The sequence below is a fragment of the Capsella rubella genome, unplaced genomic scaffold (assembly GCF_000375325.1).
Source record: "Capsella rubella cultivar Monte Gargano unplaced genomic scaffold, Caprub1_0 scaffold_5, whole genome shotgun sequence".
Taxonomy (NCBI): Eukaryota; Viridiplantae; Streptophyta; class Magnoliopsida; order Brassicales; family Brassicaceae; genus Capsella; species Capsella rubella.
The window spans coordinates 11838410-11855544 of NW_006238919.1; the positions used below are offsets into that span (position 1 = coordinate 11838410).

The following is a 17135-nucleotide window of genomic DNA, read 5'->3' on the forward strand; positions in this document are numbered from 1 at the left end:
AATTTGAAAATCTCCATATATAACATATTGAAATTTTTTGGATATTTTTTAAACAATAATTTAATATTTAATAAATTCTAATTTATAGTATTTGTATTTGGTTTAATGATTTTATTCAAGTGTTTATGTTATTAGTATTTTGTATAAATCTTATGATATGATATATATTTATTTTGCGTTACAAAATCATCATATATATTTTGTTTTAAATTGATATTTTAGGAAAAATAAAAAGAAAAATAAAAAGAAAAATAAATATGTTATATATTTTACAATAGCATAAAATTGGAGAAATATTAAAAAAATTTGATATTATCTTAAAGTCTTAAATAAATAATTAAAATGTTTTAGTAAAAAAAATCTTTAAAAAATCAATAATAATTTTGTTTTTTCAAAAATCAATCTAATAAATATTTTGCATCACATACAATCTCTTATTTTCACATTAAAAATCTTCATACTGAAAATGTTTAGCAAAAAAGATATTTATATATTTCCTTGAAATAAAATAAAAACCAAAATAACATGTGACCAAAAATAAAATCGTCAAATAAACATTACTTATTATTAACATCAATTTAATAATATATTAACTCCCCAATCTCGCTGGATATTAACTAATATAGAATTATCATTTAATAGTTTTAAGAAAGTTCAGGAAATCATATCACATGATTATTATATTTTCCATATAATATAACATTGCCAGTCCACAAAAAGAATTAAACAGTTAATGTATGTTACAAATAAATAAATAAAATCGAATAATTATGATAAAAAATTGAATAAAATAGTTATTTCAATTTCCAAAAAAGAAACGGGTAATACAAAAAAAAATATATATAACTATTTTTCATCAAAAACAAGACGATATAAAAAAATCTGGAAACTTCAATTCAATTTCAACTTTGAAATATCAAATGACAGGTATGATACATGAGTATGAAATAAAATAGCAAAAGTAAGTTTCAAATTACTTAATAATTTCAAATATCAGGACAAGAAATAATGGATACAAAAAGAACGGGTAATTTGATTAGTTAACTACAAGCTATATAATATTGTTTTTAAAAAAATTGTTAATGATTTCATTTATATAAAAAATATACAATCATATCTTAGAGGGAAAATACGGATACAAAAAGGGAACGGGTAATTCTAAAAATAAATTATCTAAACTATTTTTCATTACTTAAATATTTCAAAAGTAAGTTTAAATTACCCTAGTATAATGAAAAAGTAAGTACTATTTAAATAGCAAAAAGTAAGTTTTAAATTACTTAAATATTTCAAATATCGGGACAAGAAATAACGGATACGGAAAGAGAACGAGTAATTTAATTAGTTAACGGGTTTGACTGATGGTGTAGTAATAGCAGTTCAATTTGGTGTAGGGCATGCATAGTGAACGTGTTTGACTCTCCTAATATATATATATGTATATTTATGTTATTTTATTCTAAAGTTTTAATGTTTTTCATTGGTTTATGTGATGTGATAGTTCATAAATTTAATTAATTTCTAACTTATCACTCATTCGGTTTACAACTCGATCCGGGTCTCTTATCATGTCGATTCAAATATTTTGAAACTTTATGATAAACTTAACTTTTTCAACCAACCTGCACGTTTTTTTTGGAAGAAGGGGAAGATCTGGACAAAATCGATGAAATGGAAGAAATCCGAGTGAATGAAAAAGACAAAATTAATAAGGATGATGAATTCCACGTTCGAACATACTATAAAACTGTTTCTGAAAATCTAGATGGAAATAAAGAAAATTCGAATTTAGAATTTTTCAAAATAAAAAAAAAAGAGGATCATTTTTTATGGTTTGAAAAACCATTTGTAACTCTAGTTTTCGATTATAAAAGATGGAATCGACCAAACCGATATATAAAAAATGATAAAATTGAAAATACGGTACGAAATGAAATGGCACAATATTTTTTTTATACATGTCAAAGTGATGGAAAAGAACGAATAGCTTTTACATATCCCCCTAACCTTTCCACCTTTTTTGAAATGATCCAAAAAACGTGCGGGTCCATCCCTAGTAACATATTAAAAAACAATCGATTGTGACACTCTATCCTTACGTGAACGTAACCCATCTGTTTGCTCTCATAAGGATAGTACTCTACTCCCTTAATGAAGTTGAAGTAAACCAAACGACTCATAAAGAACCTCGAAATACTAACATCCAAACAGATAGAACTATATATAATTAAAGAACTCGAATCTGAAGCCGTTAAACAACATCCTCGAACGAGAAAGGAGTTCTGGCTACAGACACATCTGCTTTCTCCTTCTCGAGCTGAACTTCAAGGTCTGCGCACTTGAGCTTCAATTTCTTCAACTCTTCCTCTATTTCTTGCACCCGAGTCTCACCAGCTTCCTCCTTCTTCTTCTTTTCTGACAATAGGTCCAGTTTCTCATCCAACCAACTCAGATTCATCCCTGTGTCTGCCAAGTAATCAAGAGCAGCATTTGCGTCTGCCAGATCATCCTCGGACAGTTCTTGACTGGGCTGGCACATCGTCTCGATTAGGCTGAGGAGGACATTCATGCAAGCTGACCTCAAATGCTGATTCTTCGGACGGAACTCTGATGCTATGTCGGGGTGTCTTTCAAATATATAGCTCACAGTTCCCACCTGAAAGTGATAGAAAGATGAATTAAGTAGAAAAAAAATACATTTTAAAGGGTGCAGTTATCAGAACAGACCACATCACAGAGACATATAATAAGAAACATTTACTATTTCACTGAATCTATAAGTGCTCTCTGTTACTTGAGAAAACAATTCACAAAACAGAGAAGTTTTATATGTTCTCAAGTGTTTGGAGTATTAATGTTAAGAAGCAATTGTACCATCTTGATTTTATACCTGTGAAGGAAGGACTCGAAAGCCATTGACATCAATGTTTTCCTTTTCCAATGAAGCTTCCTTGGGCGAATCATTAGACTCCGCACCATTACTTTCCTCTAAATTGCTCAGAGCTTTGGTTGTCTCTTCACATTCCTCTGGTACGTCTAGTTTGCCAATAACTTCAAGAACAGCTACCTCGGCAACAATCGTGAGATCTCCATTAACCAGCAATCCACCATCTTTTTCGTGAATTTTATCCAGGGGAAGCATTGATGTAAAACCAAAGTCCGAAGCATTCGCATCAAACCAGTGTTTTGTACCTGTAAACCCAAAATAAATACCATTTTGATCACTGATTTCCACATCAAATAAAGCCATACATGAGCTATATGCTTTATAATGGACTGACAATTATATAACTCGGAACGGAACTTTGAAGCTAGCCTTATACCAACCCAACTCAAACAACATATCAAGTAATGAGCAGTCTGTGTACAGAAACAATCACCTCTAGCTTGAGAGAGGACTCCATAGACTTGATTCCCTACAGTAAAGTGAAAATATGCGTGTCTTCTCCATCCATGAGGCAAAAATTTGCTAGCAGCAACGGCTAGATACAAGGAAAAATACTCTACACCATTTCCTTTAGGAAAGGCTAGAAGACGCCTGCAAAGAAAATCTAGTCAATCGGACAAAACAAACCCTAAATAGATGAAATCATCAGAAAAATAACTTCACTTGTTACCACTTGCAGCCATCAACGACAAATTCATCCGAGTAAATTTTCCTTGATTGGAGAGAGCAGATATCCTTAATTACCCAAGTGAACTTTTTGGCATCAACTTTTTTCCCCATTCTTCTTTGCAATCAAGCTACCACAACAACAAGTCAAGTCTTAAACGAAACAAAAAAAACAAAACCCTAATTAAATTTGCAAACAATCAAGCAACCACCAAAACCTAAACAGAGATTCAAACTCCTTGGTACAACACTCTTAACACATCAAAAACAATGTAGCATAATCATCGACATATATATATATATAGTTTACGAAATCAAAAGAGTAGAAGAAAGATTTTACCTTCTTTAAGGGAAACACGTACGCGTGGAAAGAAATTGGAAGCCAGAGAGTCGGAGTCTGAATCGCAAGCCCTCAAGGAAACTTGTTTGGTACGACGACCAACACTGACTTCTTTTACTGACGGCGTCATATTTTAGATATCTTTAAAACCTTTTAACTAACTTGCGTTTACGTTTTCTTAAACCGACACGTTGTCTAACAAACGGAGCACTAAACGGCAGGCAGTTGTCTTTTCAAAAGTTAGAAACGGCATCAAATCCTTAAAAAACAATCAAGTTTAGAAGACAAAAAGGAACAAAAACAGAGAAGGTTACAATTGCTGAAAGAAACATTACTTATTACGCAAGACACTCAAATCTCTTAATCTTCTCAAGTTTAAAATATGATATATCCTCGCTTCCTCAACTCTCCCTACAAGGAAGTTATTAAAATAAGGAAAGCGCAAATAGAAAGACTACAAGTAGAAAATACTATTCCTAATTAAACAATGGGGAACTTTCAGATTAAGAAGCGCAACTTCAAATCTTAATTTTTTATTTTTTTTAATCGAATGACATAAGTGAAGCCGAAGCTGCAGCTTTCTCTTTCTCCAGGTCGGCTTCAACTTCTGCCAATGCCAGCTTTCGCTTCTTGACATGTTTCTCTAGTTCTCTGATCCGTGTGTCGTACTCTATCTGCTTTTCCAAAGCCTGATCCAACTTCTTACGCAACCAATTCAAATTCAAGCCTGCTTTTGTCAGATCAGAAAGCGTATTGTCTGCTTTCTTCAGGTCTTCCACGGTGAGCTCCTTAGAAGATTTGCACAGTGTCTTGATTAGCTCAAGAAGAGCATTCATGTATGCATTCTTGATCTGTTGATTCTTTAAACTGAAGTCCCATGTGAGATCTGGATGTTTCTCAAAGATTGCCTTCACCTGATCAACCTGTGATGATGACGATGTTTAGCAAGAAGCCAAAAGGGTCAAAAATTCAGAATATTGAAAACAAGAGGTTGTCAAGCTTTATTATATATTTAGTACCTGCGAACTAAGAACCTGAAAGCCGTTGACTTCAATAGTTACATCATCTTTGTTCTGCAAATCTTCAGATGAAGAGGAATCATCAGGAGTTCTCTGTTCGTTATTATCACTAATCTCTGCAACATATAGTGGTGTACTTAATGTGTCAGTAACTTCAAGAACATCTACTTCAGCAATAATCAGAAGCTCCCCATTTAACAAGAAGCCACTATTTAGGGCAATAAGGCTGATTACGGGAATCATGTCTCTAAATCCCCAAATCACAGCGTCCTTATCAAACCAGTGCCATCCTCCTGTAATAAATAGTTGTATTTCAACAGATAACAACAATATGACGTTATTAACATATAGCCAGCACTCATGGATCATGATCACAACCATTAATTGTGAAATATATATACTTTTATGTATGGAATATGTCTCAGAGAGGTGATTGACTAGAGTGAAGCGATAGTCAACGTATCTTCTCCATCGGAGAGGCAATAATCCCGGAGCAACTTCCAGAAACAGAGAAAAGTATCCGGAATAGATTCCGGTGGGATGAGCAACAAGACGCCTGCCACAAATCAAGAATAACCAAAAACTATTACAGTATGTATATGGATGATTCATCATTTATATATATTATGCCATCACGTTCTAATTATTGTCGAGAAAACACTTGGAAAAAAAAACAATTACCATTTCGAGTCACCAATTAAGACTGGAACAGAGAAACACCACTCACATTGCATGTCTTTTATCACCCAACCAAACCTCTTATAACCACCTTGATCTGCCATTGAAGTAATTGAATGAAGATTCTAGCTTCTAGCTAGAGACAATAAAGAAGAAAACCCTTTTTTAAATTCAAAACCCTAATCAGACGCACTGATAAAAGAATGGAGAAGACGTTTTTTTTTTGTTGGTACGGGAGATGCGGTTGTGCGTGCGATCAGATAATGCGGAGAGGTTTACAAATTGCGTCTAGTGTGTTGGATGTTGGCTCTATTTTTATCCGGTTTAACTCGTTGAACCAGATAGCTAGACTTTTGTGTTGCGTTACTGCGTACGGTGCTTTGAACTTAATTAAACCGGTTCAATCTTCCTAAGGTTGAACAAATTGTTTCAATCAACATTAAGGTTTATTGCATGGAAAACCATCATATCTTGAGAAAGAATGAATTCAATGCATAATCTGTCTTTATATTTCAAGTGGTTTTACATTATTTTGGAAATTGAGGTATATTTACATCATATTTAATATAATAAAGTAAAAAATAAATTAATAATTACAAAACAAATATAATTAGAAAGTACACACTATAAGAAGTCCTACTCTGAGATACCCCATTTTTCCAAAGAAAATTCTTATATAAGATATTTTCTTTGAAAAAGTGGGGGTATCTTAGCCCCCTAAGATACCCCAATGAGGATAGTCTAAGTGCACTGTTGTATAATGGACTCCACTCAATAACAATGTATAAGCAGCAAGCTATCAGTAGTGATTAAAACCAGAAAAGCTACCTTCCACATTGAACAAAATGAGACTTTTAAAACAAAATACAATTAAATGGGGAAAATTTCGCATCCAAAACGCCAGGACGACGAGGAAGAGTTACCAAAGAAATTTCTTAGTTCAGGAAGTTCCGAACGAGAGTTTTAATATTACGAGGATATTAGCGTGCGTCACAAGCTATTTGTTTCTCCAAAGCCTTATCCAGCTTCTCACGCAACTAATCCAACATGAAGCCTGCTTTTGACAGATCAAAAATCATACTAACTGCCAAATTTATGTCATCCTTAGTGAAGTCCTTAGGTGACTTGCTCAGTGTCTTGGTTAACTCAAGAAGAAAGCTCATGTAAACATTCTTGAGATTTTGATTCTTTGAATTGAGATTCGATGCAAGATCTGGATGTTTCTCAAAGATTTCCTTCACTTGATTAACCTGTGTGAAGATGGTGCAAACAACATAAACAAAGGCCATATCAGTTTGTATCAAATATTGAAACAAGAGTTAAAATCATTGTCAAGCTCAATTACTTGTGAATCAAGAACATGGAAGCCCTTGATCACAACAGTTAGATCCTCCTTGTCATCTTCAGATGAAGAATAGTAATCAAGAACTGTCCATTCACTATCATCACTAATATTTGCAACTTGTGATGTGCTAATAGCTTCAAAAGTTTCTACTTCAGCAACAATCATCAGCTCTCCGTTCACCAAGAAGCCACTCTTTGTATCATTAAGTTTTGTTAGAGGAATCATGTCTTCCCAACCCCAATCAGGAGCTTTCTTATCAAACCACTTTCGTCCCTCTGTAACATTTCCACCCCATTAACTGGTTAATCAACATATAATAGATGAATAGGTGTTCACTTATTGACTTCAAAAAAAACTTGTTTCAGCTGTGACTACGTACCATTCATAAAGTGTTAGGTAACACTCATCAAAATTAATTAGCTAGATAGATTTACCTTTCTTTACCGAGAGTTGCTCGGATAGTTGATTAACCACAGTTAAGTGGAATTGTGTATATTGTCTCCACCCACAAGACATTGATGCGAAATCAACTTGCAGATACAGAGACAAGTGATCACCAGTATTTTCCTCAGGGTAGACAAATAGACGCCTGCCAGAAAATATAGATGATTAACACACAACATAGGTTTAAATATGGACGGGAACATACTTGGAAAGAAAAATATCTTATTTACCATTTGACGTCACGGATCAGAACTGGAACAGAAACATAACAATCTTGTAATTGCAAAGATGAAAAATTCTTTATAACCCAAACAAACTTCTTATCAAATGGGTTCACTATTAATGTCATGAAGATTCTTCGTTTCAAATAAGGTACAAAACTCTTTTGATAGTTTACAACGACGTCATATGAATTGGAGTAGACAAGAGGGTTTTTATAGAAATGGAACGGAGACGACGAAGAAGGTTATATTAAATCCTTTTTAAGCGTAACCTAACGTAAAATCATATTTGTCTATGAGAATATATCTAGCTCTTTTAGTTTTGTAACAGATATTTGTTAGATAGACACGAGACATTTTCCAACAAACTAAAAATTCAACATATAGATTTTCTAGGGATATTTTCTTAGCTTATAAGTCGGAATTATTCCTCTTTTTTTTTTTTTTTAAAATAGATTTACAATAACCTAATTTTTAACCTATCTCAAAGTATGTGTTGACTTTCAATCGCTATGACTCTTCTTATTGAGTTTAATACTCTGTCTCTGATTGGTTATGTACATATTTCATACTTGAATAAGAAATTATTTATTAAGGAAATTAAAAGAAGAAAAAAATAGAAACAGAGGAACTTCACCTAAAACAGAGGAAAGTTATAAGAAAACAAGAAACAGAGGAAAGTTATAAGAAAACAAGAAACAGAGGAAAACAAGAAAGTTAAAGCATCAATCAGTGCGGATATATGTATATCAGACGGAGTTTCAAACAACGTGGCTGAAATCAAAAGGAGTTTCAACAGCCAAAGCCGCAGCTTTCTGTTTCTTCAGATCAGATTCTAAATCCGACAAATTCAGCTTTCTCTTCTTGACTTGTTCCTCAAGTTCTCTGATGCGTACCCCAATGGCGCGTTTTCTCTCCTTCTTCAGGAAAGCTTCGTCAAGTTTCTGACGCAACCAGTGCAACTTCAAGCCAGCTTTTGTCAGATCCAAAACTGTTCGGTCAGCTTTGTTTAAATTCTCCATTGTGAGATCCTTTGGCGATTGGCACAGTGTCATAATTAGGTCGAGAAGAACACCCATGTACGCATTTTTGAGCTGTTGGTTTTCTATTTTGAAATCTGATGCAATGTCTGGATGTTTTTCAAAGATTTCATTCACCTGGCTTAACTGTGAGTGAAACAAGAAACGGTCGAATCATTTTCTTACTCACTCGAACTGAAATTAAGAGTTTTTATTTGTGAAATGTCATATGCTTTTATTACCTGCGAATCAAGAATCTGAAACCCATTGACTTCAACAACTTCATTAACATCCTCTGAGGACTCCGACCATTCTTCAGATGAAGACGAGTATCTCTGCTCATCATCGCTAGATTCACTACTTTCTCTCTTTCTCACCATTGCTTACGAAGAATGGAGATAGATAGCTGAGGATTAATTAAACTTTCAGTGTTGCAGCTAGGAATGGTGACCAGAGAGGATATTTATATTTGTGGAGTTATAAGGGATTGGTATTAAGAAAATGCATGTATATTTGACTCTTGTCATAAATATTAAATGGTTAAGTTAAAGAACCAATCTATATTTATTCTGTTCATCTAATCGAGTCACTTTATACACACTCAAACGCATTACTTCTACATCAATGAGTTTAATGCTAAAAGAACCTAGAGAAGAGTAATCAACCAACACCAAAAAAACTCTATACAACATGAGCACACATAAGATTTAAAGTCTATACACAAAATCAACCAAAACCGAATTCAACTGCATGTATAATTACATGGAGTTTAATTTTTAAGAAAGAGAATTCGATTTTTATCTTTTGTTACAAATTTAACGAAATCGAACACAAATCAATGTGCTGCGTAATTCTTTAAAAACGTTTTGTCCATAAATGTGCGCAAGTCGTCTTCATATATATGTGCTGCGTAAGTAAATTTTTTTTTGCCCGTTTATTACATCCCTAAATGTTTATTTATTGAAATTTCTGCAGTTACTAATATGGTGACCAATCAACCCCTTTTAATATGGAGCTTCAGGTCAGGTTGAAAAAATAAAAAAAATTTGGAGAGATTAATCTCATTGAACAGTGTCAAGAAAAGGGTAAATCTCATACCTAAAGTTACAACTACCACTCACAACTCTCCCTCCTTCTTTACCATTGCAGCAATTAGGAAGCTCCCCAATAATTTTATCAAGACACGTCTTACAAACTGTAAACCATAAGTTCCGTGTACACTGAACCATTCCGTACAGCTTCATCTTCCCGAGATTCATCTCCCCCTTCTCGTACAACAGTAACTTATCCGATCTGCGAGTAGCTTTTGCGGCCAACTCAGTGAGTAGAGCCTTTGTCTTCGCATTAAAAGACCCCGGATCGCTTACTTTCTTTGTACTGTACATATAGAACTTGTTCTTGTAATCGATCTTCTCGAAGAAAGCTGTTGGAGAAATCTTGAGAAGACATTTGTCAAACCATACTATTCCGGCCTTGCTCATCGGACATCTTCTACGTAGCTATCATATACATAACAATATATACCACAGTTAAAAACAAAGATTGCACGCACCAATTTACGTATGTGCGTAACTGCGTATAGGTATTAAAAGCCTATAATATTAGTTCATTTAATAAACTGGTTGTGAAAAAAAAAAAAAAAAAAACTGGTTGTGGAAAATCATCAGAAATCACTAGGTTTTTTTTCTGTGGTAAAAAATACTTCTAGACAAAGCTTTCGAAAATCAGTTTTATAAAAAACTTGTGGCATTTTTGACAAATGTTTTATGTTATCTGTGGAAAAAATAAACATTGACGTGTGTGTGACGTTACCTCCGAGGTAGCGGTGGTGAGGCAGGAACCACACTTGGAGCCGTAGGAGTCACCGCGGCACTGGAGCAAGATGTAGACAGTATTGGGATCGTCACCATGATAGGAATAGACGAAACCTCTTACAAAAGTGTCTTTAGACATATCACTTATGAGAAAGTTGAAGTTTCCTTCGTATGGGCTCTTCGGCTTGTATTTCCCTTCAGTCTCGGAGCATGTGTGGTATAGATACGCATTGGTCTTGTTCATAGAAGAAACACTATGTATAAGGAAAGCTTGTATGGCTACCACGGCCAAGTTAAGGACCAAAAAGATACTTTTCGATATGGAGGATGAAGACATTATTTTTGGATTCTTGATTTTCCTTTCTTATGCAGAAGAATGGATGCTTTATTATAAAGTGGTAGAGTCGAGGGATTTAATAGCTGATTTGGCTTTCATAGTTAGATGAAATGATTATGTGAAACGATTTTTTGTGTGTGTTTTACCTTACAAAACTCGGTTTATTTAGAAGAGCTGTTTTATTCGGTTCTGTAATGGATACGAGAGAAGAGTTGGGTTGTGACTTGGTATATGCGGCGAGTGAAGGGCCGATGAAAAAGTCAAAATTTAAAGGTTTGACTGAGTTAAAACTTTTTATAAAATAGAGTATGACGACTTTTTTACTATTTTAATCGTTTCTTTATTTAACAGTTGGAGCCAGAAATAAAAAGCATGAAAAGAAAAATAGAAATAAAAATCATGAAACACAAAAAAAAAAATGCATGTAAAGTGATCAAACAACATCATTGAACTTTAAAGGAGCTCCAATGGACAAAACCTCTGACTTCTTCGTCTCGCAGTTGTGCATCAAGTCATGAAGCTGTTGCTCTATACCTTGGAGTATGACCAAACCAGACTGTTCTTTCTCCTTCTTTTCTTTTACTTGGTCCAGCTTCTTCTCCAACCAATCCACCTTAAACCCCGAATCCTTCAAGTATGTCAGTGCAATGTCTACTTCCACAAGGTCTTCAATGGATAGCTCCTGAAGAGATTGGCACAGCGTCTCAATTACGTTGACCAGGAAATTCATGAATGTTTTCCTCAGATGTTGGTTCTTTACTTGGAAATTTTTCTGCAATTTCAGGGTGTTTTTCAAATATACGTCTCACACATTCTGCCTGCGAGTGGGAAAAAAGAAAATGTAAAAAGCATATAAGAGATACCATGCTTTAGAGATCTGAAAACACAAGAAGACATGATCTAACCATTAAATTTTAAAGTTCTTACCTGTGAAGGAAGAACTTGAAACCCATTAACATCAATGCTTTCCTTCACTTCTTGAGTCTTGATGAGTAAATCATCATTAGAATGTACAGATTCCTCTGTTTCATCTAGTGTGCCAACAACTTGAAGAACTTCTACCTCAGCAACAATCATGACTCTTCCATTTACCAAAAAACCACCATCGATGGCATTAAGTTTGGTAAGCGGAATCATTTCTTCAAAACCCCATCCAGGAGCACTCTGATCAAACCAACGCTGCGTTTCTGTAACTTATTTAACCCTCATTAGTTAATCAAATACAAATATAGCGCTCTGCATGAACTATATGCACCATTAAAGTAAGTAAGATCTAAACAACTCATCTACACACAAACCAGCTGAGAACTGATCAAGCGGAAATAAGAATTGCATTAAAACAATCTTGCATGCAGTATATATATATATATATATATATATATATATATAGGATTGTTAATGTTAAGTAAGTAAGAATGATCACCTTCTTGTACAGAGAGTTGTAGGGAACGCTGGTTTTGAATAGTCATACGAAGTTTGACGTATCTTCTCCATCCAGAAGGCAATGATTGAAAATCAGCAACTTCTAGATACAGAGAAAAGTAATCTGCTCTATATCCCTTTGGAAAAGCACAAAGACGCCTGCAAGAAAAACCCAAACAAGAAAAATTGTATCAAACTGATCATCACCTACATCTAATAACTAGTTAACTTTTATTCTTACCATCTGGAGTCACCGATCAAGACAGGAACAGAATAAGACCTCTCAGAGTTCAAAGAGGAGAAATTCTTAATCTCCCAACAAAACTTCTTATCAACTCCGTTGGCCATTAAATTTTGCTTATAAATGTTTCCTTGCAATCAAAGTTACCTGAATCTGGAAAATAAAAGAAGAAAGCCTCGTTTAAATGAATGTCACACTCAGCTGGTAATTCATAAAACTGAAACACACTCTCTACATACAACATAAGACGTAACTAAGATTCCACATATATTTTTGAAATCGAAACACAGTTGACACGCTCTAGACTAAAGAGTGCAATCCTTAGTTGAAGATTATGTTTCAATGTTTAACGAAGACAAAGTTCTAGAATGCGTCTCGCGATCAAGCAACAAGAAGTCTGAAGACAAAAAAAAAAAAAAACCCCTAGAACCTGAATGTCACAAACACGTACACAACCCAAAATTATGTACATCGAACAATCAATTAATATTAGGGATACAATATCCCACATTGGAAGTTGAGTAGGATCTTAAGTGGTATATATAAGATATGGGCCTCTCCACTCATTGCCAATTGGTTTTAGCTTGGAAGCCCACAATCTAATATGGTATCAGAGCCCGGTCTGCACAAACTCAACCCAATCCACAATCGGTCTGGCCCAATAGTTGGTCTACCGATTCATGCCCGAGCATACCGAGATTTATGGCAAAAAAAAGCCATCATCTCGAGGGGGCGTATTAGGGATAACAATATCCCACATTGGAAGTTGAGTAGGATCTTAAGTGGTATATATAAGATATGGGCCTCTCCACTCATTGCCAATTGGTTTTAGGTTGGAAGCCCACAATCTAATATGGTATCAGAGCCCGGTCCGCACAAACTCAAACCAATCCACAATCGGTCTGGCCCAATAGTTGGTCCACCGATTTATGCCCGAACATACCGAGATCTATGGCCAAAAGAGCCATCATCTCGAGGGGGCGTATTAGGGATACAATATCACACATTGGAAGTTGAGTAGGATCCTGACTAGTATATAAGATATATGGACCTCTCCACTCATTGCCAATTGGTTTTGAGTTGGAAGCCTATAACAAACCCTAATTTAACATGGTATCAGAGCCCGAATACACGCTAACCCATTAATTAATCCGGCCCAGAAAGAGGCCCGATCACCCCATTAATTGATGGCCCAAAAGAAGGCCCAATTCCATTGAGATAGCTAGAAGAGCATTATCTCGAGGGGGCGTGATGGATTCTGTCGAGATTAATGGCTAAAAGAGCCATTATCTCGAGGGGGCGTGTGGAGAAAAGATCCCACATCGGAAGATGTGATGGGACTTGAGTAATATATGAAGGGTTAGGGTCAATCCACTCATTGCCAATTGGTTTTGAGTTGGAAGCCCATAACAAGCCCTAATTTAACAATTAACAAGTACTAATACCAATCTCGATAAACAAAAACCAACATAAATCATAAAAACAACCATATACACGAACAAAGTCGAGGGAATCGTAAGGTACTAAAAGGATTCACCACTTGAAATTTGATAGCGAGATGCTAGGGTTACTGTTGGTGAATAAGTAAATACTCTTTAGGACCTTTGTACCGCATTATATAAGCTTAATTAAACCCGGAAATAAAAAGGTTCCTACTAATTAATTAGATTTGCTTAGATAATTCAAATAAAAATTAAACAAGCTCTAAAATCATATTTGAGACTTGATCAAGCAAACTAAAAAGTCTCCAACAGAAAGGAAATTTGCTGAAACAAAGGAAAGTTAGCAGCCAGAACCGCAGCTTTCTCTTTCATAAGGTCGGATTCCAAGTCGGACAAAGCCAGCTTTCGCTTCTTGACCTGTTCCTCGAGTTCTATGATCCTGGCCCTTACAACTCTCTGTTTCTCCTTTTTCAAGTAAGCTTCCTCCCATTTCTGACGCAACCAACCAACTTTCAAGCCTGCTCTAGTAAGATCAAATAGCGTATTCTCTGCTTCGTTTAGCTCTTCCAAAGAAAGCTCTTTTGTCGACTTTCACAATACGTTGATAAGGTCTAGGAGGGCATCCATCATAGCATTCTTGAGCTGTTGATTCTTAAACTTGAAATCTGAAGTGAGTTCTGGATGGTTTTTAAAAATTTCCTTCACCTGTTTTTCCTGTGAACCAGAAAAACGCAAACTGAAAAAGTCAAATCGGATCATCAAAATCTATTTTTCATGTTCTGTTAGAGAACAGATAATTGAACATTGTCGTGCTTACTTGTGACGAAAGAAGTTGAAACCCATTGACGTAAACAGTATCTTCATCTTCCGACGACAAATCTTCAGACGGAGACAAATCATCGTCATTGCTATCAACAGGCACATGACTATTTTCTTTCTTCGACATTTTTAAGATGAGAATTCCTCAGCTTTCAAACTTTAGTTTAGGATGAAGCAGAGTTGAAGTCAGGTGATCACATATGTAAAGAAAACGCTAACATAAATACGAACCTTGACTCCTCGTGACTTGATACTATTTGGCATATATAATTACTATCAATAAAGTAAATACTCCATTGGTAAACTTTCACCAAAAAAAAATACTCCATTGGTAAACAACGACAGATATTGAACTGCATGCAACTGAGACGCTTGTTTGGTACCGACTCTTCGTATCACAAACTAAGTTTTTAATTTACACTTTATGGCTTTATCGTTGACCAAAAAAAAACCCCTTTATCAGAGAAAAGAATAAATAATATGTCCATATACAACGACATTACTTTATCATCAAGGCATTGAATAAAAATGAGAGAAACTAAGGCAAAACACTAAAACTGAGTCACTCCTATGATAAAATCTCCTACAACTTCATCTCATTGCTACTTCATTCAGACATTGGCGCATTTGGTGTACAAGTCATCCTGTGGAAATTGTTTTGAGTTCATATTGATTCTATACTAAATGATCAATCACCTTTACAGAAATGAAGAGATTTACATTTTACAACATTGTGTATATTCCCAAGACATGGGTCTCTTTTAAATTCCTAAGTTTTAAGAAGACTCGATCATTAGCAAGAACATCCCAGGTAGAACCAAACTCCAAGTGCCATTAAACAATATCATCGAATGAGATAGGAGCTTTTGAGCTCGACACTTTTGCCTTCTCCTTCTCCAACAAAGCTTCCATGTCTGAACACTTCTGCTTCATGTCCTTCAACTCTTCTTCCATTTCTTGCAGCACAGTCTCACTAGCCTCCTCATTTTCCTTCTTTTCTGACACTTGATGAAGTTTATTCTCCAACCAATCCAGTTTAAATCCAGCATCTTTCATGGTTCCCAATGCAGCATAAGCATCAAACAGATCATCCTTGGAAATATCCTGAGGTAACTGTCTCATAGTCTCAACCAGACTGAGTAGCAGACTCATGTAACCCGTCCTGAGAATCGGGTTCTTTGGACGGAAATCAGATGCAATATCTGGGTGTCTTTCAAACATACATCTCACAGATTTTGCCTGTTTTTGAAAAGAAAGGTTAAAAAATTAGAACCACAAAAGCACCATATGTCATATAGGACCACATCATAATACCTCTCTCGTGCCTGAAATTTCTATTCACATAAAGTTTGTTATTATTCTTAACTCTCTTACCTGTGAAGGAAGAAGTTGAAAGCCATTAACATCTACGATTTCCGTTATTGTTGAAGTTTCCTCTGTTACGTCAACTTTGCCAATAGTTTCAAGAACATCTATCTCCACAACAACTTTTACTTGCCCGTTTAATAGAAATCCACTATCTTTGGCATGAATTTCAATTAGGGGACACATGGATAGAAGACCCCAATTAGTAGTCTTCTCATCAAACCAGTGTTCTAGTTCTGTAAAATCACACAAAAAACAAAACTCATGCATCAATTGGGTTTGAATAAAAGCCCTAAATAAACTATGCACCTGTGGTTTGAGCAACAATGTTCACAACTTGGCAAAAAAAACTTTTAAGCTACTCTAAAACGACCCTGAGCAACACATAACCCCCGTCTGAGTATAAAGTGAATATTTTTGGGTTTACCTTTAAGTTTTGATTGAGAGAGTTTATCTGATAAATGATTTACTATACTCAGACGAAATTTAGCGTGTCTTCTCCATCCAAGAGGCAAAGAAGTACAATTATGAACACCAAGAAACAGGGACAAGCTATTAACATTATTATATCCCTTGGGATAGGCCTGTAGATGCCTGAACAAAAAAAAACACCAAAGAAAACAAATCATGCAAACCCAAAATAGACGAATTTTTTTTAGAAAAGTAGTTACCATTTGCATCCACCGACGACAAAAGGATCAGAGTAAATAACGCCGGCTGGTAAAGAGGAGAAGTTTTTAATCGTCCAAGTGATCTTCTTTTTATCAAGTTGCTTCCCCATTGATCTTGAATTCTTGATGAAGCTTCCTCTGCAAACAAAGAAAAAGAAAAATACTAGCAGAGCATGAAGAGAGAAAAAACCTAGAATTAATCCAAGCTGAGAAACAAATAACAATCTCTAGCAGCATATCCAAATTTCAAAATTTAGGATTCCTATATATATATATATATGGAATCAAATCCTATGAGATAGTTTGAGTGCTACGTTACAGTTTAATGAAAATGTCAATCGTTTA

General features: G+C 35.0%; 8 protein-coding genes and 1 pseudogene across 10 annotated transcripts; all 9 read right to left on the minus strand.

The window, feature by feature from the left end:
* Positions 1-2251: 2251 nt before the first annotated feature.
* On the minus strand, positions 2252-3727 carry LOC17887339 (MATH domain and coiled-coil domain-containing protein At3g58270). 2 transcript variants are annotated; one of them, XM_006292135.1, is made up of 4 exons: positions 3618-3727; positions 3381-3538; positions 2891-3192; positions 2252-2656 (listed from the first exon to the last, which is right to left on the minus strand). In XM_006292135.1, the coding sequence occupies exons 1-4, from the start codon at positions 3725-3727 to the stop codon at positions 2252-2254; spliced, it is 975 nt and encodes a 324-aa protein (XP_006292197.1). The 2 variants fall into 2 exon arrangements, with proteins under 2 accessions (XP_006292197.1, XP_023638456.1); XM_023782688.1 differs by lacking the exons at positions 3381-3538; positions 3618-3727 and having other exon boundaries at positions 2891-2946; positions 3022-3184.
* A 768-nt stretch (positions 3728-4495) lies between these two features.
* LOC17886313 (MATH domain and coiled-coil domain-containing protein At3g58280) lies at positions 4496-5754 on the minus strand. Its single transcript, XM_023783458.1, has 4 exons — positions 5654-5754; positions 5374-5528; positions 4973-5265; positions 4496-4876 (listed from the first exon to the last, which is right to left on the minus strand). Exons 1-4 carry the CDS (start codon positions 5752-5754, stop codon positions 4496-4498), a joined length of 930 nt encoding a protein of 309 aa, XP_023639226.1.
* Positions 5755-6687: 933 nt separating this feature from the next.
* LOC17887522 (MATH domain and coiled-coil domain-containing protein At3g58280) lies at positions 6688-7788 on the minus strand. 2 transcript variants are annotated; one of them, XM_023783470.1, is made up of 5 exons: positions 7670-7788; positions 7430-7584; positions 7232-7293; positions 6996-7163; positions 6688-6900 (listed from the first exon to the last, which is right to left on the minus strand). In XM_023783470.1, the coding sequence occupies exons 1-5, from the start codon at positions 7786-7788 to the stop codon at positions 6688-6690; spliced, it is 717 nt and encodes a 238-aa protein (XP_023639238.1). The 2 variants fall into 2 exon arrangements, with proteins under 2 accessions (XP_023639238.1, XP_006292234.1); XM_006292172.1 differs by having other exon boundaries at positions 6996-7270.
* A 633-nt stretch (positions 7789-8421) lies between these two features.
* On the minus strand, positions 8422-9059 carry LOC17886682 (MATH domain and coiled-coil domain-containing protein At3g58280). Its single transcript, XM_006292831.1, has 2 exons — positions 8922-9059; positions 8422-8826 (listed from the first exon to the last, which is right to left on the minus strand). The coding sequence occupies exons 1-2, from the start codon at positions 9057-9059 to the stop codon at positions 8422-8424; spliced, it is 543 nt and encodes a 180-aa protein (XP_006292893.1).
* Positions 9060-9740: 681 nt separating this feature from the next.
* LOC17886293 (putative cysteine-rich repeat secretory protein 61) lies at positions 9741-10830 on the minus strand. The gene is made up of 2 exons (XM_006292712.1): positions 10492-10830; positions 9741-10178 (listed from the first exon to the last, which is right to left on the minus strand). The coding sequence occupies exons 1-2, from the start codon at positions 10828-10830 to the stop codon at positions 9741-9743; spliced, it is 777 nt and encodes a 258-aa protein (XP_006292774.1).
* Positions 10831-11263: 433 nt separating this feature from the next.
* LOC17885822 (MATH domain and coiled-coil domain-containing protein At3g58340) lies at positions 11264-12600 on the minus strand. The gene is given in 5 exon segments (XM_023783294.1): positions 11264-11602; positions 11604-11648; positions 11758-12017; positions 12254-12411; positions 12494-12600. Coding segments are annotated over 5 exon segments (909 nt in total).
* Positions 12601-13352: 752 nt separating this feature from the next.
* LOC111830756 lies at positions 13353-13461 on the minus strand (annotated as a pseudogene).
* A 660-nt stretch (positions 13462-14121) lies between these two features.
* LOC17884948 (MATH domain and coiled-coil domain-containing protein At3g58280) lies at positions 14122-14962 on the minus strand. The gene is given in 2 exon segments (XM_023782820.1): positions 14122-14649; positions 14753-14962. Coding segments are annotated over 2 exon segments (549 nt in total). The 5' UTR covers positions 14882-14962; the 3' UTR covers positions 14122-14229.
* Positions 14963-15258: 296 nt separating this feature from the next.
* Positions 15259-16995, minus strand: LOC17885680 (protein RESTRICTED TEV MOVEMENT 3). Its single transcript, XM_023782819.1, has 4 exons — positions 16791-16995; positions 16547-16713; positions 16129-16355; positions 15259-15993 (listed from the first exon to the last, which is right to left on the minus strand). The coding sequence occupies exons 1-4, from the start codon at positions 16898-16900 to the stop codon at positions 15589-15591; spliced, it is 909 nt and encodes a 302-aa protein (XP_023638587.1). The 5' UTR covers positions 16901-16995; the 3' UTR covers positions 15259-15588.
* Between the last annotated feature and the right edge of the window lie 140 nt (positions 16996-17135).